This window comes from Salvia miltiorrhiza, unplaced genomic scaffold, assembly GCF_028751815.1.
Source record: "Salvia miltiorrhiza cultivar Shanhuang (shh) unplaced genomic scaffold, IMPLAD_Smil_shh original_scaffold_468, whole genome shotgun sequence".
Classification (NCBI taxonomy): domain Eukaryota; kingdom Viridiplantae; phylum Streptophyta; class Magnoliopsida; order Lamiales; family Lamiaceae; genus Salvia; species Salvia miltiorrhiza.
This window is the reverse complement of record NW_026651556.1, coordinates 253,035-277,810: the sequence shown is the minus strand read 5'-3', so window position 1 is coordinate 277,810 and position 24,776 is coordinate 253,035. Positions and strand designations below refer to the sequence as shown.

The following is a 24,776-nucleotide window of genomic DNA, read 5'->3' as shown; positions in this document are numbered from 1 at the left end:
TGTATAGTGCATTTAATAAAATAAATTGTGCAGACCGAATTATGACGTAAGGGTATAATCGGCCACATGAATTTGACTCCCTAAATCTTTTATATGGTAGTTTCGATTCTAAAGCATCAATTAAAAGGAATATTAAGATTTGCAATGATTACTTCTAGATATGTTCAATGGACCGGAGTGATGAAAGCATGATAGTAAATGAAAATTAAAATATTATGTATCTACTCAAAATAGTTAATATCTTCTGAATCAAAAAAATAAAAATCATTCTACACAAAACAAACAAAGAGCGCCGAAGGAGGAGTAGGGTTTTCCTTCTTCGATTGTGAGAACAGAGCGACGACGATGGGACGAACTAAAGCTACTATACCGGGTGAGATGAGCAAATGTGTTTTATAATTGTATTATTTGAAAAGTTTGATGTTTCCATGAACTTTTTTGTATTATTCAATTTTCGAATGGGTTCATTTGCTATGCCCTACATACTTTTGTAAAATTCAATTTTCGGCTAGATTGTGCGGTTTCGAAGTGTTGTGTGATTCCTATGGAGGGTTTGTTTGGTACATAGATCCGATAGCACATGTTGTAAAATTTATTTTTTTGGGGGTTTGAGATGGCTATATCTAGTAGAACAAATGCATAATTTTGTCGATTTATATTTTTTTTTGGATTTTTTATGATGTTTTGTTATGGCATATATTTGTTTGTTTGTATTTTAGTTTTTTCTTGTCCTCATGGTATGTAGATGGTCTTCCAACATTGACATTGCCGAGTGTTTTTCATTTTTTAGGTTTTGTGATATTTTTTTTCCCCATTAATTTTGACTCTTTGTTGCTTTAAAACGGGACTCATATTTTTGCGTTTCTTCTATGCTGAGTGTGTAGGAAATTATGAAGGGTCATTCTACACACGTCGTAATACTGGTAAAGTCAAAGAATGTGGAGGCCAAGCGAGTTACGGACGGGTGGGAATTTTTTGTTTAGTGCGCATTTGTTACGTGTATGCATTTTTTTCTTTGCATAAATAAATATTTTATTTTGTTCATTGTGCAGACAGTGTTGTGGAAAATGTTTTAAGCATTAAATCTGGAAAAGGCTTGAGCAATATTGGTGAATCTAGCCATACCTTAACAGAAGGTAAATCATTAAGTAACATGACTTGCACGGGGGGTGCATTATCTAATAGCACAATGTGTTTTTAAATGCCGTATTTTTTATTGACTTTCCAGTTTGATCAAAATATCGGAATGATCCAATGTTTGCTTCGTTTGTAAGGACAATAGCTGAAGGTATAATTTTCTATTAAGTTGTTATTGATATGAATTTTGTATTGTTATAATGTGGGATAATATTTTTTATGTTTTGGGTATGTATAAATTATCTTTTCATATGAATAGTATTAGTGAATACATGAATAATTTCGTAGGGGTTAGTTGTTGGAGAACATTCTGTTTGATGGATTTTTTCTGGGGTATGTATAATCATCATGAATATTAAAGTTATGTGAATGAATTTTAAGTGGTCCGTGTGTGAATTTTTTTTACTTGATAACTTGCATAGTTTGTTCATTGTTATGGTAATGAATAAATGCAAACATTCGTGTGCATTTTTTTAAAGGCTGAATTTGGTGTATATGTGAATAAATATAAGTATTTTGATGAATTTTTCTTGATATTATTCTATATGTACATATTTCATTGTTCGTTTACATGTGTAATATAATTGGTATGAATATTGATGTTTATATGAATGAATATTATATGGTTATTGATTGAACTTAGTCTATATAAAATATAATCAATTCATTATGGTTACATTAGAAAAATATAGTATTAAATTCTCTAGTATAGCTTATTTGTTTAAACATATAGTATAACATATAATAGTAGTTGTGAGTGAATTTATGTAAAATAATATTGTTTGTTGCTAATTATATTTGCTTGTTTTGTTAAATTGTTCGTGTCGTACGCAGGAGATGCTAAAAATTGATAATTATTATGTAACTTACTTTATTGTAATGTGCTATACATATATACAGAAGAGTATGCTTGCAGATTATATGGCATGCGCAGGACATACGCATAGGAGCAATATTGTGCAGCGGGCAAGATTGATGGTGGTCCAAATTAAGTGAGGAGATTGCAAGAATATCAACGACACTAGTGTTTACCTGCTGCGACACATGGAAATGTTTATGGGTGAGACATTGTCCTCATGGACCTGTGGACTGGGCAATAAATCGAAAAAGCAGTTGAATCTTCTGAGGGTGAGGTGCGATGTAGCGCTTCTTGCATGGAATAATAACCGCATCAAATGAGCAATAGAAGAAAATGCAAATGTGAATTTTGACTTGCTGCACAGGGATGCGGCGGTGAATGTCGACGCCCAGTTGATTGGATAAACTTCATTATATCATGTTTGATTTAGGACATTTGTTATAGTGCGCGATAAGACAATAATTCTGTGTCGACGCCTTATGAATAATATTCTATGACAATTTATCGGATTTTTTAGACCATTAAATTTGGTATGTACGTTTGAATGTTATGGTTTTGTCAATTAATGGTGTATTTATTTTGTGGTTTAAATTATTTCAATTGTTGAGTGTTTCTAAATTGTGCATATGAATTACATCATGTTTGATGTAAGAATATAATTTGATTCGTGAAATATAACATTTAGATTATAGGTGTATGAAAAATTTTCACACTTAACTGAATATAGTGAATGTATAGTTCATAAACTAAGATAATAGAAAAATATTCATACATGTATATGCAAATCATTCATATTTGTACATTAAAAAAATTCATACATAACTTCATATGTGCGATCATAATTTCCAATCATATGAAAAAAATCGTCAAGGACTTAATGTAGATGGACGTATATTGAAGTATGTATTACAGAAATAGAAATTGTTAAAATTAGGGATTATAGCCAAAAAAAATACACGAACTTTGATAAAAGTTGCAATTTTCACCTGAACTTTCAAATTAGCCAAAATATACCTGAACTTATATTTTTTGTTGTAAATTTCACCTGAACTTGCAATGATTGAACTCCGTCGAGGTGAAATTTACAACAAAAAATATAAGTTCATGTATATTTTGGCCAATTTGAAAGTTCAGGTGAAAATTGCAACTTTTATCAAAGTTCGTGTATTTTTTTGGCTATAATCCCTTAAAATTATAATAAGTTTAAACATGTACATAGTCTAAAATAAAACAAACATTATGACAAGTGAAAACATAAAGTGAATAGAAAATAAAGTAGGAGCAACAAAAAAATTAATAAACATACATATTCATGTATATAGAATAGAAAATTCATGAATTATTATATCGATAATGATTAAATATTCGTAAATGTGAATATAAAACATATATAGGGGTATGAAAAATGGAGAACAAAATAAACTAATTTGTTAAATAGAGAATGCGGTTAGTCATCATCACTATCATCGTCATCAACCTTAGGGATATGAAAAATATTAACACTTAACCTAATATAGAAAATGTATGGAAATCATTCATATATGTGAATTAAAACATTCATACATAACTAATTCATCGATTTTTATGTATTGATAGAAGACGTGAGAATAATATTGGGTATGAAGATATGAAAAAGATATTGATTAATTATGATATCCAAACGTGATCCCCCAAAATGAGGGAAGATATTAATTAATGATATTGTAATTACACTATTAACCTTGTAAAGATTTTCGTTTAATGCCATCCTAATATTTCTAATCTACATCTAACCGTCCATAAATGAGAGATCAAGCATTCAAATTCAGTCTTATTTTATAGGCTAACATTGAGTCTTATTTTAGCGCAACCCTATATATATATATATATATATATATATAGGGGAAAGTTCTATGAAAACATAAAGTTAGGCAGAGAAATGAGACATGATCTCGTTCATTGATTGAATGAAATCGGACGGTTGCTATATTGAATATCAGATCTCATGATATTATATATGGGAAATGATATATTGGTATTTTCATAATTATTGTAACTGTTGATTACCGTAATTAAATACAATCAAATCTTTTTTTTTTACTGATGGAGGATACATTAGATACGTTATTCACAATCTCTCATATCATATCTTTAGTAATTGTAGAGTTTTGCCCCTAAATATCTTTCGAACGCCATTGAAGAAAAACTCCAGAAATTGAATGTGTAATATGAATGTTCAAACGTCCAGTTTATTGAACTTTATAGATTTGATGTTGGAAAGAAGAGTTTTATACTGATTTACGCGATTGTTCATGCGCATAATTATGTATCCAAGATGGAACCAGAGACTCCTACTGTAATGAACGAATTAATGAACACTCAGTATAGTACGATGTACGATTTGAATTTATGTTGCCCATGTTCATCATATTTGATCAACTGCACATTTGATAAAGTTCAACAGGCTACATACCCATGTTCAGCATAACCTGGTATATGTGGTGAATATCAACGGGCTATATATCCTTGTTCAATTGTGCGTTTGATAAAGTTCAAAGGGCTATATACCCATGTTCAGCATGAACCTGGTATATGTGGTGAATATCAATGCAATTTTCACATTAATAATGGGTTCGTCGACGACGGCATAAGCAAAAATATTTCAATAACCCATGATTATCAGTGTTGAAATTGAAAAGTAGCATATGCCTATAATCAAATCCCATTGAAACCAACCGAGATTTGTTACAGATATGGAAGGTGAGAGATTTTAGGGATATGAAGAATCTTACCAATTTTTGTTCATGGCATTTTTACTTTATTAACCTTTCGAACGAAATATATCATAATTTAAGTCAATAAATGATTATAATAATTATATAATCTTCTAATCTTGACCCTTGATCAAGACTGATCTAACGAACTAGAATCTCCTTTCTCTATATAGGGTGTTGTTTTCATTGAAGCCAACCCTATATATATATATATATATATATATATATATATATATATATATATGGTGCGGTTATAGTGAGAACCACAATTATCGTAAGAACATAAGAACCAATAAAATTAATGCATCCGCTATTAAATTTAATGCATCCAAAAAAAATAATTTTTTTGCTCCCTTTAGGATTCGAACCCAGCATCTGCATCCATCCACCAAGATGATGCATCCACCGTAGATCTTGATGATCGAATGGCTTAAAATGGTTCTCTGTTCTTATTTTATTAGTGGTTCTTATTTGAACCTCTCCCTATATATATATATATATATATATAGGGGTGGGCTACCGTGAGAGCACATCTTAAAATAAGAAATAAGAGCAATTTTTAATGTATGAATTTTATGTAGAACACGTATGAATTTGCTGTATAAAGGTATGAATTGTGAAAAATAAATTTTTGCTACCTTTGGGATTCGAACTCAGGACCATAAATCCATCCAACATGATTACGAATCAACCGTAGATCTTGATGATCTAATGGCTGAAAATGATTCTTATTTTATATCTTAAGAAATGCTCTTATGTTAGCCATTTCCCTATATATGAATGGCTACTGTGAAAACACTTCTTAATATATAAAATAGAAATCATTTTCAGCCCTTAGATCATCAATATTTACGTTTGATTCATCACATTGTTGGATGAATTCATGGTCCCGAGTTCGAATCCCAAAGGTAGCAAAAAATTTGTTTTTCGCAATTCATACAATTACACAACAAATTCATACATGTTCTACATATAATTAATATATTTTAACTACTTCTTATTTTATATATTAATAATATTTATACTGTAGCCCTCTCCTTTATATATATATATATATATATATATATTTGGTATTAATTTTTGTCTAGAAACAGCCTTGCTCTATCATATCGCATAAGCTCTTTTGTGTTAATGTTTCCAATTAGTCTTTCTTGATCTATAAATTCAATATACAATGAGTGGACTCCTATCCATCAGGCAGTTAAGACTTTATTATTATTAACAAAATTATTGCTTACAAGATCTCGTGGCAGGATACATATTTTCTTAAATTTCCTTGAAAATGTATACGATATGCATGGAGCAGCAGAGGCACAACTTTCCTAGGATACTCGATATATAGATTGATACTTGCATTGCATGAAACTTGTACCAAGTGAGCCTATTGTCAATCTTGAGCCCATTAGGATGTTTCTAGTGGGCTTGATAGTAAAAAATGTCCAGATCTAGTGGGATTATTTACAACACATATATATTCTTCTCAAAAGTAAATTTATGGGCTAAAATTATAGGCCAACATTCTAGTGTTCTTTCTTTTTAACCGTCTCAGATTTGAATTTGAGATATTTTTAGCTACAAACAAACACCCATAATGGCAAAGATATTCCTTCTCGTGAAAACATACATTGGGCGAAATTATTCTGCTGAATCCGTTCCTCATTTTCAAATTTTCATAGGCCAATACAATTTACAACGATAATCTATAGATTTTTGGGTTAAGTACCAAATACCCCTCTATCGATGGCGTCCCTATTGCGCTCAGGACCCTATAATCAGGATAAACGCTGTTTGCTACCTCAACGTGACAAAATAGAACCAATTTTCCCCCGCCCCTTAACGGAGCTTAACATCGTTAGAATATATATATATTTTAATATTTTAATTAAAGTGGGCCCCGACTTGCCTCATTCTCAATTCCGGCGAGCAGCAACGAAGGCTGCCGTTGCCTCTCGCCCTAGTCTCCCTCTCCCTTTGTTCGGCCGGACAGTAGCTCCGAGCTACCGTCGACAGCCGCGTCCTAGCTGCCTCTCTATCTCTCACCGCCTTCTCTCTCCTCTGCGTCCTTGACCCGGCAGTAGCGGGTGGAGCCGCCATGCCGCACCACCCTCCCTCGATCTTCGATGGACAACAGCAGCTAGGCGCCGTCGTGCACTAACCACAGCTTCGATTAGAGAGAGAGAGAGATAGGGCTTGGGGCTGTGGCTGGCTCCGCTGGCCACTGCAGTCGCCGGAATGAGAGAGGGAGGCGGCGGCATCTTGTCGTCGCCAAAGAAGGAGGCGGCGCAGGGTTCACACCTATGGGTGAGGATCTTGTGTCTGGGGTCGAATCGATGATAAGAGGGTGACCGGTGGCAGCACTTCTCGCCGGGGTGATGGAGCAGCGGCGGTGACTGAGCTGAGTCGGGGAAAAGAGAATGACCAATAGCAAATGCCCCCTGTCGGAATTGAGAGAGAGAGAGAAGGCAAGCTGGGGCCCACCTTAATTAAAAACAAAAAAGAAAAAAATTTCTAATGGTGTTAAGCTCCGTTAAGTGGTGGGGAGGAAATTAATTCGATTTTGCCACGTTGAGGTAGCAAACAACGTTTATCCTGACTATAGTGTCCTGAGCACGATAGAGACGTCATCGATAGAGGGATATTTGGTACTTAACCCTAGATTTTTTACACTAATTTTGAGCCATAAATTAATATTTTTACTTTTAAGTCTTTACTCATAAATCGAGCCTTTTGGGAGAAGAGTAATAAAGAGGACCGCCTAAAAATGTTCTCATCGGTGAAAATTATATATAATGGAATTCTCCGCTCACTCTCCCTCCCTCCCTCCCTCTCTCTCTCTCTCTCTCTCTCTCTCTATATATATATATATATATATATATATATATATATATAAAAGTTAGAGATAGGTTATAATTTATTTTTCAAAATATAAACTAGGAACTGTAAACACATGATAAATTTTTGTGTAACATAATGAATTTATTGTTAAAAATGATTAATTCAAAATTATAGAATATTTGCCGTTACGAACTTCAAATTTAAGACCACAAATTCACCGTAAAATGATGAATCCATTATATATATATATATATATATATATATATATATATCTATGGTATTAAGTTCTAAAATGGCTCTTATTTTTATTTATCTAATTCCCATATATGTATATATTTGTGGGAAAATTGGCCAAAAAAAAAAAACCAACAAAAGTTTTGTCTTGGAAGTTTTGAGAAATGCTTGCTTAAGAGAGAGAAGCCTTGACAGTGCCAAATCATATGAGAGAGAAAGAGAGAGAGAGAGTGGTTTTGATGATGAAGTTGGGTTTGAGGTAGGATATAAAGTTTCAAGGATAAAAAGCTAAAGAAGACGACAATTGGTATAGAATAGTCGAGAGAAGAAGGCTTGTTTGTTGTTCCAAGTTAATGTGCTCTAGGACTTTTTTTTGTCTCTCTCTTTGCTTTTTTCTATCCATAAACCACAACACTTGTGTCAACTCACACATCACACACACCACCCACCTACCATCGACAAATTTCTCCAATCATTTCTTTACGAGATTTATTCATTTTATCCTATCTATATTTACATGCCATTTTAGCCTTTACTTTAACTAGGCCAGAAAGAAAGTAAAACAAATTCGAATAGAGGAATTAGGAAGTCGTTTGGAAGTATAAGAAACTAGATTCTTGGAAGTCTAAGAAACTAAATTTTTGATAACTCTTGTTGCATTATGGCGTAGTTCAAGTAAACCATATTATTTCAAGATTTTTTTTTAAGTGTGTTGAAAATTCTTGTGGATGTATGGAACTTATTCTTTAAAGAATTGTAGCAAGAGAGAGTAAAGTGTGTGGTGAGCCCTAAATTCTTGTAGTTGTGTAGTGAGCCCTCACTTGGGAGTTGGGACCATAACTCAGTTATATATATATATAGCTGCCAGCACTAGTTATAATTGTCCATATATGCATGCTCAATTATTTTCTTTATTGGGTTCATTACTAAATAATTCACCAATTTTCATTCGATTTTTGGTATTTCACATATTTTAGATTTTTTTTCAAAAATGACACCACTTTTTTATTTATATATAGTAAAGTAGATACGTTGAAAATTTTCAATAACTTAAAAGGACTGATGCATGACTTTTTTCAGCCACTATGGAAAAAGAATAGTGTCATTTTTTAGGTGTCAAAATACTTCTAATTGCGCCTATCTAAGTGAATTTTCACTTAATTATGATTTTCAATCCGAACCAAAAAAATTGCCTATAAATACATGAACATTCAATTTTTTTATATATAAATTAACAGTATTAAATAAAGAAATTTAAAGGCAGCGTCACAGGGAACTCGAACCCAAAACCTTTGGCCTTAGACATTAACCCCTTACCGTTTGGCTAACACACACGCAGACAACATTCAATTATTTTAATTGTTCACATAGTTGTCAATTGCTCCTCAAATTTGTTGTGACAGATTAGGATTATAAAGTAATAAACGAACAGAAAACGTAAAGAAGACACAAATTTACGTGGTTCACCAAATTGGCTACGTCCACAGACAGAGAGGAAAACAGATTTTATTTATGCGGTTAAGTTACAAATAACAGATCTCAAGACCATATATATAGTACTGAGATAATACACTAAAATTGGGCTTAAAGCCCAAATCTACAAAGCAGGAGATTCAAGACATATCAAAAAAATTAATGCCTAGTCACATTAGTTGGATGTCTATGCAACTTTAGCTAGTCACGATGACATTAATTTGTCATTTCAACTTGTTATAATGGCATTAAACTGTTTGTTTGAAATTGACAATCATATTGAAAAATTAGAACAATTAAAAATTCGTGTATTTGAAAATAAAATATCTAATTCATGTGTAAAACCAAAATTAAATGAAAATTTATATTTTTAAGCACAATTACCCTTTAAAATTATCATATGTTCGCCAGATTAAAGTATTTCCAATAGATGTTTAAATCAATTAAGTAGTAGTAACTGTTTTTTTTTTTTTTTTTTTTTTTTTTTTTTTTTTTTTTTCTGGCTAAAAGAAAGTTCTAGCTTATATTGGTACTTTTAAAATTAATTTATTCTAAGTAGACTTTTCGTCTATATATAGAAATTAATTTCAGGGAATTACTCCTCAAATACGATCGAGCTTCCATAGACAACGTTTGTCATCTCTAACTAATTAATCACTTGCACATTTACGCTAGTTTTCGAATTATTTATTTATTTGTTTTTTTTTAAGAAACTTTATACTACTAATTTTTTGTTTGTGGGTTACTAGCGTATAAATACATCAATTTTAGGGGTAATTTGATTTTGCACATAAACATTGAAAGAAGTAAAAAAATACATGAACTTTAATAGCAATTTTACCACAAATTTAATTTTAGCTCAAATTAAAGCTGACGTGACAAGTCGGAATGTTGACGTATACTCATCGGACATCTTTAAAAACAATGTCATATATATATATATATATATATATATATATATATATATATATATATATATATATATATCTTTAAACAACGTTGTTTTGAGAAGGTTTGCAAAACACTAAACATCAAAATCGTAGGATTTCTGTAGAGTTTGAACGTCTAGAAATTGAATTTGTAGTAAGTATAATATTAAAATTTATGTATTTTTTTTATTCCTTTCAAAGTTTATGTGTGAAACCAAACTACTTTCAAAATTGGTGTATTTAAACTCCAATAAATCATTCTCTTTTTAGATTTAGTAAAACCATAGTTTAATTTCTAACATGGGTTTGTGAATGTTATGGTACCATTCAAACGACTTTAAAAGACAAAAACACAAAATAAATTACTACAGAAAATTGAGACCGAGAGTCGAGGTTACGTATAAAGTGTCGCTATATACCAAAAGTTGTCCTTTAAATATGGACCGTTTCGTTATAAATAGATTGTCCTATTTTCTGAAAACTTTACATAACAATCAAGATTTTTCGAAACTCAGACAATGGACCATTACCTTCACAATAATTTTATGTGGTTTATTTTGTGACACGTCAAAACATGGTGAAAAACTGCTGTCTTATTTAACTTAATCTCGTACAATATATATAGTCTGGATAAGAATATTGGTTGTAGGAATATTTCATTCATATATTTTTGTTTGCAATATTGTTAATGTACACTACTACTAGATATTGTTGACCATTGTGGTTTTTCCTTCATAATTATTGATGTCAATAATTTAATTTCAATTCAGTTTTTCGTACAGTCACATGCAATTCTATTCAAACTAATCAAATATAATTATCTTCTCACTAATTTAAACCAATTTTCTGATTTCGAACTAAATTCACACCACATTTATAATTCCCTTTATAACTTGGGCGGTAATTCTTGGTATTCAAATATGAATATACGTGTCACTGTAAATTATATAGAATTGTCTCAAATAAAACAAATTAAGTCTCCTTCTAGCCTTCTCTGTGGTCCTATCCTATTACTATTTGGCTATTTAGTTCAATTCATATTTCATGGCTGTCACAGATCAGCTCCGATGCCCTTAAAATACAACCTAGTTTCTACTAGATATTTTCCAACTTTCCTATTTATTATTATTATTATTATTATTATTATTATTATTATTATTATTATTATTATTATTATTATTATTATTATTATTATTATTATGGTAGTGTATTTTTCAACTTTCCAACTTTCCAGCTCCGATGCCCTTAAAATATGCCCTTTGATTCGAGACGCCAGGAAAACGCGAACTCGCCCGTGTCTTCAGCGCCCGACTACGCGCGTCGATCCAGGGTGAAAAGGCCGCGCTGCAGATGCTCTAAATAGGAAATCTAAACTCTAAATGAAAAATCTAAACCCTACGGGTAAGTGTTCAAAATGGCCAAATAACTGCATCCATCTATATATAAGGCAGTGTATCAGCACAAGTTTAGGACTCTATTGACACTAATATGGTTAGTAGTACCATTCGTGCAACACAAATAAGCGTGATCAACGGGTAAAATGATAATTTGGGCAGAATGCACAAAATATAACTAAATTTTATATTTTTTAAATTAGTGACCAAAACTTTTATTTGCTTGTTCAAAATGGTCAGATGATCGGCACATATTTTCTTAGTATTCCCATCACCTAACTGTTTAGGTGGTATGTCGTTGTTTTTGACTCACGTGAAACATATTAGATTATGTATTTATAACCTCAGTCCACAGGACATACCTATGAAAATGTTATAATGTTGGGTATTAGTTTATAATTTATTAAATACTGAGACATTATTGAAGACAGAAAAGATTAAAGATGTAGTAATAGACTATTTTTTTTTCAGAAAAGGAAACAAGAAAGTTAGAAAAAGAGAGCGAGTGACGTGATCCTTCACTTCGAATTAGGGGTGTAATCGAACCGAGTCGAACTGAATAGTGGTGTGCTCAAGTTTGGTTTGTTTAGTATCGAATCGAATCTCGAACTTTACTTACCGAATACTTTGAGGCTCACGAGCCTAATCGAGCCTATACGAACTTTCTAAATTTATATTTATATTCAAAATATTGATTATGTTATTTTAAAAATAAATTATTTTATTTAAAATAATAAATATATTAATTATTTTCTTATGACAAATAAAATTAACTAGAGATTTAATACAATTATTATTAATTTTAATGGATAAATATAAGTTGTATTCAAGCTGAATCACTTGACGAACATGTTCACGAGCTAACGAGCCGAATACTTCTAAGCTCAAGTTTGGTTTGTTTATTTATCGAGCTTCTCTAAATGAACTTGAACGAGCTTTTTTCGAGCCGAGCTCCGAATAGTTCGCGAGCGGCTTAGTTTGTTTACACCCCTACTTCTAATGTTATGATTACAGAGATTGTGCGGCTTACTACAAGCTTGGAGCATCGGATTGGATCTATTGAGATTTTTACAGACTCTCTTTATCTTTTGATCATATCAATTTGCAGCATATGAGTTCCTCTATACCACTTTTAATGTTTTACTGTGTTCTACTTTTAATTTGCTATAGTATAATTTTATGATAATTAATTAGGGTTGACTCATTCCATTAAGATTTATAATTATTTTCTATATTTTATTTGAATTAAAATTAATTATTTAAATTTCAATTTTTAGTCATAAATATTAATTAGAGCTCATTAATATTTTTTACTGTATTTTTATATTAAATAATTACAAAATATTGAGATTAAGAATGAAACATGATGGGAATAATAAATTGTGAGACATAAGATCTCGTCCGAATTTGCAGTATAATGTATCCAACCTATATTATATGTTATTGATAGTTTTTCGGTCTTTGTAGTTGATGGATAATTGGATATTGCATTAGAAATTCTGTATTTAATATAATATATATCTTCCTTAAAAAAAACTAAATGAAACACTTATTAATATACGGAAGGAATATATAGCAAAATATCGGCAGAATCAATTATATATAGTTTTGTCCAGATATATAACGCAACTGTTTGCAAGTAGTTGAGCTATGGGTTGGCATGCTAGAAAATAATTTTCTATATATTCTGTCACGCACAAAACAAATGGGAATTAAATTATATGAATGGATATCATAAGAAGATGCTAAAATACAAAAGATCACATCCCTTTCAACCCGCGCTTGATAGTGTTACCAAACTCTTGTTCTTTTCCAGACACTGTTTTCAGAAAGCCAATCAGCAGCTGCATAATGCAGTTCTAACTAATTACTATATATTTAAACCTATATATATATATATATATATATATATATAACATTAGTGACAATCTTGCGCCAATAATATACATGTATATATTGATTTGATCATTAAAATGCTGAGAAATTAACTTTAATGACTTGCTAATTGAGACTAAATTATTAAGTGGATTTATTGGAATAGTTAATTAATTAATCGATAGCAATTGTTATTCGAGGGGAATAACAGTTTTAAGGAGGATCCTAGGATACAAGTGGGTTGCACCCACATTTAGACCATGACATATTTACCCGAACTCGTATTTTGATTCGAACTGTATAAATAACATTATTATGAATGCGAATCAATTCGATTGTACAATATATCTGATTATACCCAATTTTTTGTGTTCAAGGAGAGTTAAAAGCCACTAATATTAATGCACGTAATATGTAGGTCCTTTTCTTGACACTAGTAGAGAGAATGTAGGTTATACGGGTGAAATAATGGAGTTAGATAAGTATAAATATAGATTTAGAGAGAACAAAAGGAGAAAGTTAAGTATTGGAAAACAGTATCTCAAATGGAGTTAGATATGTATTAGAATTTGAGGTGGCAAATAAGTCTGGATCGTACTGGGTCGGATTGTGATATGAATATTAATTATAAATCTCAAATATATATATATATATATATATATATATATATATATATATATATATATAATTATTTTATGATGTATGCACTACAGAAGAAAGTTTAAAATAATGGTGAAAATTAACGACGGAATTTCTCTTAGAGAAAAATGTGCCTTTAACAACGGCAACTCAAGCCGATCGTAAATCCGTCTACAAGCCGTCGTTAAATTTCCAATGAGAATACGTTTACTTTGGTTGTAAAATTTTCATTGGAAAATGATGGATAAGAGATATATATATTTTTCTCCTTTTTTATCATATGTTTATTAGAGATGAAAAAATGAAAAAATATTTTCACACCTCTATCCTAAAATAATATTATCCAACATTGGAGAGAAAATTAGTGAAAAAAAGATGCTTGAGAAAATATTTCATCATATTCGGAGAAAATTTTACATTATAATAAACATATGAAAATGATGAAAAATATATAGGTGAAATTAAATATACTTTTTCTCTCTTTTTCCATCAAAATAAAGCGCACCTTGAAAAATTTATAATAAAAATAAAAGCACCTAAGAATATAATACTATAATAAGGAGTACAATTCGAGGAGAAATGGAAAACGAGAAACTAACCATTATTAGTTTTCTTTTCAAAATAAAGAAAAAGATGATACAATACAAACAATGGTCCACATTTTTAAGTGTGAATCCCCATTGCAAAGAGCCATTATGAGATCGACACGTAGAGATTTTTTACCTAAGAAACGGCCAAAAAAGTTAGATTTAGGAGGAGATTTTGTCGGTGGTCCATTATAATTTTTGAGTTATGTCGTAGTAATTATTTTCCATGTCGTACCTTCAAAAAAAATAATTTATTTTCCATGTCTTTATCTACTACTTTCACACATTATAAGCGGAGTAATTCAATTTAATTTCCATTCAATTCATTGCATATGCATGCTTTTCCACCAACAAATTAAACCTAAGTCTTTTTGGCTCTCTACCCCAATGACAAAACTCATGTACTCGATCTATACGAAATTCCTCTCTCTAAATTCACCTAACATTAATAAGGCCTATATATGTACTCGAAAGTTTCAGCCAAAACTCGTACAACCCTTCAATTATGTCTTCTGCAAATTCAGCTCTCTGATTTATATATATATTTATACACATACTAATTGCATGTATAGTTTCTGAGTTTTCCATATCTAGATCGACTCATGGAATTATTGTAGAGGTGGGAATTTGGTTAATTAAGTTCATTATAGATGCATAATTCAGTTTTTGAGTCTTGTATTCTTTGTTTTCTTATCCGACTTCGTTTAGAATTTGCAAGTCATTAAGACAAGGTATATATAATGTATCATTGCCTACAAACAAGACCAAATTAACTGAATTGGAGGCCTAAAAGTCTAAAAAACCAAATATTTTTATAAGCTTAGATAATACAAAAAAAATTAAGTGGCAATTATACACAATGTGCTTTTTTCTTCCCTCTTCTATTATATGTAGCTAAATTTAGTCACACTCGTCATTGAATAATGGTTCAAAATAATGCGAAAAACATGCTAGTACGCCTATAACTTTTGCTAGTCTGCAGCAGCAGCAGGAAACAGACAGTTAAGGGAGCAGCAATTAGCAGAGTCTCCCTCCCCCCATATAAATTAAAATCAAGATTAATTAATTAGCTAGATTCATATATATCTCGCAATATTACAATTAAATGGAAAGGATGAATTAAGTGACACTAATAGCTCCAATTAGGAGGGAAGAAGATGAAGAAGAAGAATTAGGAGCGGAAAGCGTGAGTTCCAACTCGGGCGAGTCAGAGGCCCAACTCGGGGGGAAATCACGGCCCTCGTCATGACCCAGTGAGTTGAGGTCCACGTCGAACTCGAAGTGGTGTTTAGAGTCTTTTGAATCACCAACCTTTTAAAGAGAAAGTCGTTATTTTTTGTCTTTGTTTTGAATGTTTAAAGAAATAAAGTAGTAGTACTATTGAATAAAAGTGACAAGTGTGTATAATATAGATACCATGTCGATGTCGAAGAGGCTGGAGCGTCGTTTCTTCTTGTTGAGGGAAGCGAGTCGGAGAAAATATTTCTGAGCGTGACTCGCAACTTGAGTTGGAGTTCGAGTGGTGACGAAGTTTCTAGAAATTCCCCTCCAGTCGCCCTTGCCTAGTTTCTCCAGCCCTATTAGGAATGTGCGATGTTCCTCTTCACTCCATGCCACTCCTAATTCATTCAAATATTATACTCGTTTGTATATTTGGAAGTCTAATTTCTAGAATATATATGGAATGACGGGTATCACAACAACAATAAATATATATATATATATATATATATATATATGTGTGTGTGTGTGTGTGTGTGTGTGGGCAGAAAAGCACTGTGTGTGTGTCTTTTTTTAAAAAAAAGAAACTTCTGTGAAAGGGTACAGTATTAATGGAGAAATATATATAGTATGTGTTTTGTGGAGAGAGACAAGGCATGGAAAATCATGCATATGTTTCCACAAAAAACCAGACATGAAAACATTTATTCCAACAGCTTGAATTCAGATGGAGGTTTGAAAACCTAATTAATTGGTAAGTAGTACCTTTCTTTCTGTCGGGAGGTCGGCCTAGAGGTTCGTCGGAGAGGTAGCCGAGGGAGGGCTTGTGGGCGGCGGGTCGCGAGGAGGAGGAAGACGACGACGACAAGCAGTCCAAGCTGAAGCTTTTCTTGATTGGGATAGAGCAAGAAGAAGAAGATGAAACCGAGTTCGAAGAGATGTCGAGTTGGACCCCAAATAGCCTCACCACACCGGCAATATTATTAGGGCCTTTTGATGCGTTGCAAGTTCTTGAATTGTGACCTATGTTCCCACAATGCGAGCACTTCCTCCCCATTTCAACGATTCCTGCATGAGAGAGAGATAGAGAGAGAGAGGGATATTATAAGGCTATTGTTAATTGACTTAGCACACTTGCTTCTTTCATTATATTATTTGATATGATGTGTGAGGATAAGTTGGGGTTTGTCAAAATGGTTTGCACACCAATTGTAGATGATTGGATCTACATTTTTTTTTTATGCTTGATATTTTCCCCCAACTTGACTCTTTTGCTCAACATAGAAATATACGTACATATATAGTGATATAAATATGCACATGCATTTATATTTACTTTTTTGTTTGTATGTGATAGGGTCGCTGCTCATTTTTTATGGCACACATCAGAAGCTAGCCTATCTTTACCCTATAGTACATCAGGGGCTGTTCGGTTTTGAAGGATCGGATAGAATTAGTGTGGTAATTGTGTTTAAGTGAAATGACACATGTTTTAAGAAAAAGTGTGGTAATTGTGTTTAAGTAAAGATTGAATCTCATATCCTTTTATAAATAGTGAGAGGAAAAATTTGTGGGGTCATTTCCAAATAAGGAAAGACCACATGAATTTTCAGGGACGTCCCAATATAGTAATAAAGCCACAATTTTTAGGGATGAAGGGAGTATATATTTTGTTCGATTGGATGGATACGAGACTCGGTAGTCAATCTCGGGACAATGTCATGTACGAATAATCTATACTATATTAAAAATGAAGTTTTCAATTTTAAATTGATTTCAAATCAGTTTTAAAATTGAGTGGCAATTTTGTAGTTAGAATAAAATTGGAGGTTTATTTATAAGCCATACATCTTTTTTTTCTTTTCTATTAACCTCTTATTTTTCTATTTTATTTCTTTTTTAAAATTGTGAAATTCGACTAATTATAAGATATTTGATATGCATATCAAATTAAAGATCATGACAAGAGCTTTAATTTGGTATATGTTATGTAAAGATTAAAACTTAAGAAAATTCTCTCTCCTCGTTTTTTTGAATAAGTCTATTTTTTTCAATTATCTATTAACTTATATTGTTTTCTTTTTTTACAATATCAATTTTTATTAATATGAATTATTATTTAATATTTTATATTAAACTAAAATATATTTATCTTAAATTGTAGTATTTTTAATTATATTTAGAATTTTATATAATAATCAAATTAATATCAATTTTATATATAATAAAATATAAAAATATTTTTCGTGCGTTGCACGAGTGCAAATGCTAATCTTGAATTATATATGGGTCTTAGTCTATCCCTATAACAAAATTAATCTCGGGCCAACTTAATTTTAGGCTAATTCAATCTCGACAATCGAACGCGCCCAGGTAAAGTTATGCTCATGTTCAATAACTTTTGTTCTTGCGTAATAATCTACAAACCACATTAGCTCGAACCAAATGAGATGTTGTGAGATTGAATCCGAGATTTTATCCTTGGGATTATCCACTTTATCACTAAATAGTCCGAGGAGATGTGTTGTTTACAAGTGTTAATTTATACACTAATGATTAATGAAGCCATAAATTTTTGCTTACTTTAATTTCAAATATTAAAGATAATCTGATTAATTGATAATTAGCTTTCTCAACTCAAGATGCTGACAATTGACAAAGACTTTAGAATATAATGGTGTGTGCATGTATCTGGGGAAGGTTGATCGATAAGATTTGTTTTATGTTAATTAGTCCAATAATCTTGATTAAGAATTCTTTCTTCAAAAGGGAACAATATTGATGATCAAAACTTTGAATTTTTGACCAAAATACTTCTCGGGAGAACCTTAGTTATTTTCTTCAATTCTATTCAACGTTGACCAAATAAAAATGCATGATATTATATTTTTTCACGACAATATATATAGAAATAAATTTCTTAGCTTGTTAATTTGTTCAGCCCAAGACTGAGAAAGTCAGAAAATTGAATTTATTCTGGAAAGAGGCATTAAAACGTGCTGTCTTCGTTGTTGAAATTGAAAACAGGACAACCGCACAACTTATCAATATCTAGTAAATTTTTTTTTGAAGGGTCTCAATCTAGTAAATTTAATAGCATATCTTGTCCTTTCTTTTTGCCTAATCTTAGATGGGGTAACTTTGGCATAATTCATGAAGAGAACAATAATGAACAAAATTGTTTATATATTAACCTTTTTTAACATACACACATGCTCCCCCTTTCACATAAATTGAACCAATTAAGTTGTGCTTCGTCGTCTAATTTTGATTACTAATTTAAGTCATCATATAAGTATCTTATTATTTGCACCTGATCACCATATAATAAATTAGTTAACATTTAATTATACACAAACCCACTCATATAAAGTGCTAACCAATATATTAATCCACTGAAAAAACTATTATAAGCATAACCTTTTACTTAACTTTGAGGGTTTAATAGAAGAAGAAAGGAAATAATTAACAATAGATGATACTGTGCAAGAATTAAACTAATGAATATTACATATACGTTCTCTTAAATTAAAGAGCATAATTAATCAGCATGTATATAGTTTAAGTTTGGAATTAGCAGAAGCAACTGGTTAATTTTCATTTACTTTTTGAGTAGTGCTTCCTTTGTAAATGATTAACTTCTTAAAGCAAATAGTTGATACTTCATTAATCTCTTTTTAAATCTTTATCGAAAGATTATCTTTATCGTACCGAAAAGTACTTCCACTAGTTTCAACAATTGCCTAAAAAGAAACATCTTTTCCTAACTTCCCAGTTCTTTTTGTAGTGCAAAACCTATATTTTAAGGATTGGATAATCTGTGTGATTTAGCCACAATATGTTTTGTGCGAAGTGTTCAAAAATCGGCATAACGTACACCCACACGTGTGTTGTGTAGTACACGCACATATATGTATACGTATTTGTAGATGATCCATTATTTGTAACTATCTTCAATAAGCACACGTCAAAATTTTTTTTTAATACTATGTTTATATTAATACTTCATAATTTGTTATCGAAATCATCAAATATACAAGTTAAAGTCCGATTTGTTTTTTTGTATTAATCTCTTTAATGTTGAAGAGGAAAAAGAAATTGAGTTTTGATTTTATGTAATTTGATTATTTACTTATAACAATTTATGAGATATTAGAATAAAAAATAATTAAAAAGATTTTTTTAAGAATTAATTACATATAATATCACAAACTTTGCCCGAAATTCATTTTCTCCACGATCTTTAAAAATTCTATATTTTATCAAATATTTTGACATTTGTTCAATTTTCCCATGATTTTTTTCCTTCAAATCGGAATTGACGTGGCGCTGATGTGGCTCGCTGGCACACACCATTCCGGTAAATGAAACGTTGCGTTCTGTGTAAACATTAAAACCCTAGTTCCTAAATTTAAAGTAGCGTCCACATAAAAAAAAAAAAAAACAACGTCCATTTTCTTCCACTTTCCCTCTTCTTCTTCTTTCTCGTTTTGCTCGGCGAAGCACCGGCCAGCAATCGGCGTATTGTCCGGTGAAGCATCAACCAACAATCAGCGCCAACAATGGGCGAAGCACCAACGCCAACAATTAGTGCCAGCAATCGGCGCACTGTTTTGGAAGGCTGGAAATACGAAGATTAATTATGAGCTATATGAGTGATAACACTTATATTTCCATGGTTTTTAATGTTCATATGATGCTACTTTTATAGGAAATTGAGTGTTTGAGTAGTTGTTTTGTGCGTATATTGCTTTATCTTGTGAAATATGATATTTGCTCGAACTTCAATGGATTTTACAGGAATCTTGAGATTGAATTTGGAAATATGTTTTCAAATAGAAGCTGTAGTTCGTCTCAAGATGAGTTCGTGAGCGTAAACGAATTACAAATCGGAGTTCAGGCGAGGAAGATATGACTAAAACAAAAACGCCGCGTGCAGCAGTCCAGAAACGGCGACCGGGAGTTAGGTCGCCGATTTCATCTCTTTTTGTGAAGGAAAACGGCGGCCAAAACGGCGCCTGCCGAGTTGATCGCCAATTTTTCTGTCTCATTTTCATGCTTCGCTCTGGAGAAACGGTGAGCGCCGTTTTTAGGGGTTTTTTAAGCACAAAAACGGCGATTCACTCGGCGGTCGCCGAGTCAGGCGATTTTGCGAGTTTTTCCATTTTTTAGAGTTCTTCTGGGTTTCAAACTCTGTATTTTACAATGACACTTTATATAGGTCTTCTTTTGACCTATTTAGGGTTCCCAACTTTAGTTTTTCAGTTTCATAGCTTTAGATTGTTATTGTTTTCCAGTTTTAGAGCTTGGATTGGATTTCTGCGAAGATTGAAGATTCCAGTTTTATTTAATTCAGTTTTTACAATTGCGTTCTTTTTAATTATGTTTCTGTTTTATTTCATTATGTCTGACTAGGTTTTTAATCTGATTCTAGGGTTTGTAAATAGTTAATTAAATTCATGTGATTAATTTGTTAATACCTATTTGTCTTCCAGTTTATGATTCATAATTCCTGGTGCTTGAATTCTTGTGAATTATCTGGCCAATAGTTTGCATGTTTAGCTATTCAGTTTGAGACCTAGCGGAGATAACTATTTAGCGGATTCAAGGATGTATGTTATGATCTTAACCTTGAGACCTAGCAGAGATAGGTGGATCATAGAGAGCTATTCTTATGTGCTTTTGGGAGTTAGTAGATTTTCTTGAAACCTATCGAAGATGGAAAATTTACTAATTTACGATCGTTACTGCTCTAACGAGAGTAATTGATTAATTAAGTGGTCTCTCATCATAACTGAATTAAACTGGTTAATATGATTAATACATTGATTATGTGGATTTAGTTAATGAATTTACTACCCTAGGATCAGTCGTTTTCATTATTTGAATTTTTCCTCTCGAATTTTATTTGCTGCTATTTGAATTTAGCTTTAGTTAAATCTTCTTCATATTATGTTTGTCTGTCTATTGTGATAGTTTGTTTAGGGAGTAGCTAGGGTTATTGCAGTTATCAGTTCCTGTGGAGACGATACTCTATTTACTATTTGTTACTACAATTGCGTTGTGTGAGTTGCGATTTTGTTGCTAATAAAAATAGTGATCAATGAGCGAGCAATCGGCACCACTGGTTTGGAAGACTTCCACATTGGTATGGAGATGAACCATTCGACAGAGATGGTGGAAAGGAAAGCAATCATTGTTCGCCTAGATCTGAGGGTGGCGCGATTTGAGGGTGATTTCAGGCGGTGGTCGGAGGGTGGTGGTTGTTTTCAGGCGGCTAGTTTGAGGGTGGTGGTTGTTGGCTACGGTGGTGGTGGTGCTCTTAAATCTGAAAATTAAGGGGCTGCCGGCGTCGGCGTCGCCGTCTCCCTGTCCTCTGCTCAATGTTTTTTCAAGAATTTGGTTTGATTTTTTGGTGAAAATTGGATTGATTTTTTGGAATAGAAAATGGTTTGAATTGATTTTTTGGTTTGACAGCCAATTTCTTGGTTTGGATGTTGACAGTCGTCGCCGGAGCTGACAACACCAACACCGGTGCCGGCGCTGGCTTGAAAAATGGAACAGAAACACTTGGAAGAAAAATATGGACCACAATTAATTAATTCTTTATTTTTGATGGACGATACTTAATTAAAACATAACAATCTTTTTCTTAATCTCCGTGCCGAAAAGAATGTAGACGACTTTAATGGGACAGAGGGAGTAGTAAAGTACCGTTAGGATTTCGTATTTATTAATTTTTTTTGTGGTAAGGATTTCATGTGTTCTAGAGTGTGAACACATTACAAGAGAAATTTTAAAAAAGTACATAGTAATTCGTCCTAAACATAAAAAACATATAAGTACTTGTAAGCAATATAGTGAAGAAAAAAGATGTAAATACATATATATTGGTATGTATTGATAGGGCCAGGATCAGATAGATCGTGATACTGTATTTCATGCATTTTTTATATACAATGCATTATTATATAGTGGTAATTGCCTGTAAATTCCTAACGTTTACACGGAATTGGTTTTTGCACATTTTTTTATTTTTCTACTTTTAAATACCTAACCTTTCATTTTTGTCTCGAATTTATCCGGTAATCGATTTTTTCTCATGCCGGCGCCGGAATTGACATTGTGGCAGCCGGAATTGATGATGTGGCAGCCGGAATTGACACTTAAATATATTTTTTACATGTGGCATAAAAAAAATAAAAAAAAAAAAACCAAAAAAAAATTCCAAATCATCATCTTCCCCAACCTAATTCACCTCTCCCCCTTCTTCCCCCTTTCCCCCACCCGCTGCCGCCGTCGCCACCGCCATTCACCACCACCCGCTCCACTGGATCTCGCTCCAGCCGCCCCCTCCCCCTCCCCAGATCTCGCCGGTATTCTCCTCCCCCTCCCCAAATCTCGTCGATCTCCCCTCTCTGAAATTTCGGCGACAGCAGCGGCGAAGCCGCCGCCATCGTCTCTCCCTCAAACCTCAACAGACGGGCAACAGTCAACAGAGGCACCTCCCTCCACACCAGCACAACTCCCTCTCCGCCGGCCGCCTTCTCCTCCCCCTCCCCAAATCTCGTCGACCTCCCCTCTGAAATTTCGGCGACAGCAGCGGCGAAGCCGCCGCCATCGTCTCTCCCTCAAACCTCAACAGACGGGCAACAGTCAACAAAGGCACCTCCGCCTCCGCCTCTCTCCCTCCACACCAGCACAACTCCCTCTCCGACGGCCGCCTTCTCCTCCCCTTCCCCAAATCTCGTCGACCTCCCATCTGAAATTTCGGCGACAGCAGCGGCGAAGCCTCCGCCATCGTCTCTCCCTCAAACCTCAACAGACGGGCAACAGTCAACAGAGGCACCTCCGCCTCCGCCTCTCTCCCTCCACACCAGCACAACTCCCTCTCCGCCGGCCGCCTTCTCCTCCCCAAATCTCGTCGACCTCCCATCTGAAATTTCGGCGACAGCAGCGGCGAAGCCGCCGCCATCGTCTCTCCCTCAAACCTCAACAGACGGGCAACAGTCAACAGAGGCACCTCCGCCTCCGCCTCTCTCCCTCCACACCAGCACAACTCCCTCTCCGCCGGCCGCCTTCTCCTCCCCCTCCCTAAATCTCGTCGACCTCCCCTCTCTGAAATTTCGGCGACAGCAGCGGCGAAACCGCCGCCATCGTCTCTCCCTCAAACCTCAATAGACGGGCAACAGGGTGGGGGAAGGGGAGGTGGCGGTGGTGGAGGTGGCAGGGAGCGGCGCCGGGTGGGGGAAGGGGGAGTTAGGGTTTGGGGTGGGGGAAAGGGGGAAAACACGATGGGGGGAGAATTTTCCTTTTCTTTTTCTTTTTCTTTTTAATTTTTTTCCATATGTCACAAAAGTGCCACCATGTTAATTTCCGGCTGCCACAGTGTCAATTCCGGCGCCGGCATGAGAAAAAACCGGTCACCGGATAAATTCGAGACAAAAACGAAAGGTTAGGTATTTAAAAGTAGAAAAATAAAAAAAGGTGCAAAAACCAATTCCGTGTAAACGTTAGGAATTTACAGGCAATTACCCCTATTATATATATAATCATGCATTTTTTTTATGCTGATTAATATTTTTTAAGTTGATCTGCATTCTTTTGAAACTCACCGATTCTCAACATTGATTTTTAGTCATACTGACTAATGAGGTTGGTCTAATGGTTTCTGTGAACAAATATTCATGGAAACATTTACTTCAAACTTTTTTATAGTCAGATATATATATTCCCTATTAAAAAAAAGAGATATATATATTCCATATGTATATGCATGTATGAATTCAACAGAAAAGATAGGTCGTCCATGTAGGTCAATATTCTAACCTCATGCTAAA

General features: G+C 33.2%; 1 protein-coding gene and 1 long non-coding RNA gene across 2 annotated transcripts; one reads left to right on the top strand and one right to left on the bottom strand.

Moving 5' to 3' along the window:
- The first annotated feature begins 185 nt into the window (after nucleotides 1-185).
- On the top strand, nucleotides 186-2,488 carry LOC131004893 (uncharacterized). The gene is made up of 5 exons (XR_009095144.1): nucleotides 186-373; nucleotides 885-964; nucleotides 1,053-1,136; nucleotides 1,229-1,288; nucleotides 2,038-2,488. It is a non-coding gene; the product is annotated as an uncharacterized LOC131004893 (long non-coding RNA).
- Nucleotides 2,489-15,757: 13,269 nt separating this feature from the next.
- Nucleotides 15,758-17,344, bottom strand: LOC131004892 (transcription factor MYBS3-like). The gene is made up of 3 exons (XM_057931653.1): nucleotides 16,702-17,344; nucleotides 16,132-16,334; nucleotides 15,758-16,026 (listed from the first exon to the last, which is right to left on the bottom strand). The coding sequence occupies exons 1-3, from the start codon at nucleotides 16,991-16,993 to the stop codon at nucleotides 15,835-15,837; spliced, it is 687 nt and encodes a 228-aa protein (XP_057787636.1). The 5' UTR covers nucleotides 16,994-17,344; the 3' UTR covers nucleotides 15,758-15,834.
- Nucleotides 17,345-24,776: the final 7,432 nt, after the last annotated feature.

Coding starts and splice junctions, on each gene's coding strand:
- LOC131004892 (XM_057931653.1), bottom strand. CDS start 16,993: ATGGGGAGGAAGTGCTCGCATTGTGGGAACATAGGTCACAATTCAAGA. Junction 16,335..16,701: donor ACCTCCCGACAGAAAGAAAG/GTACTACTTACC, acceptor TGAATGAATTAG/GAGTGGCATGGAGTGAAGAG. Junction 16,027..16,131: donor GCCTCTTCGACATCGACATG/GTATCTATATTA, acceptor TCTCTTTAAAAG/GTTGGTGATTCAAAAGACTC.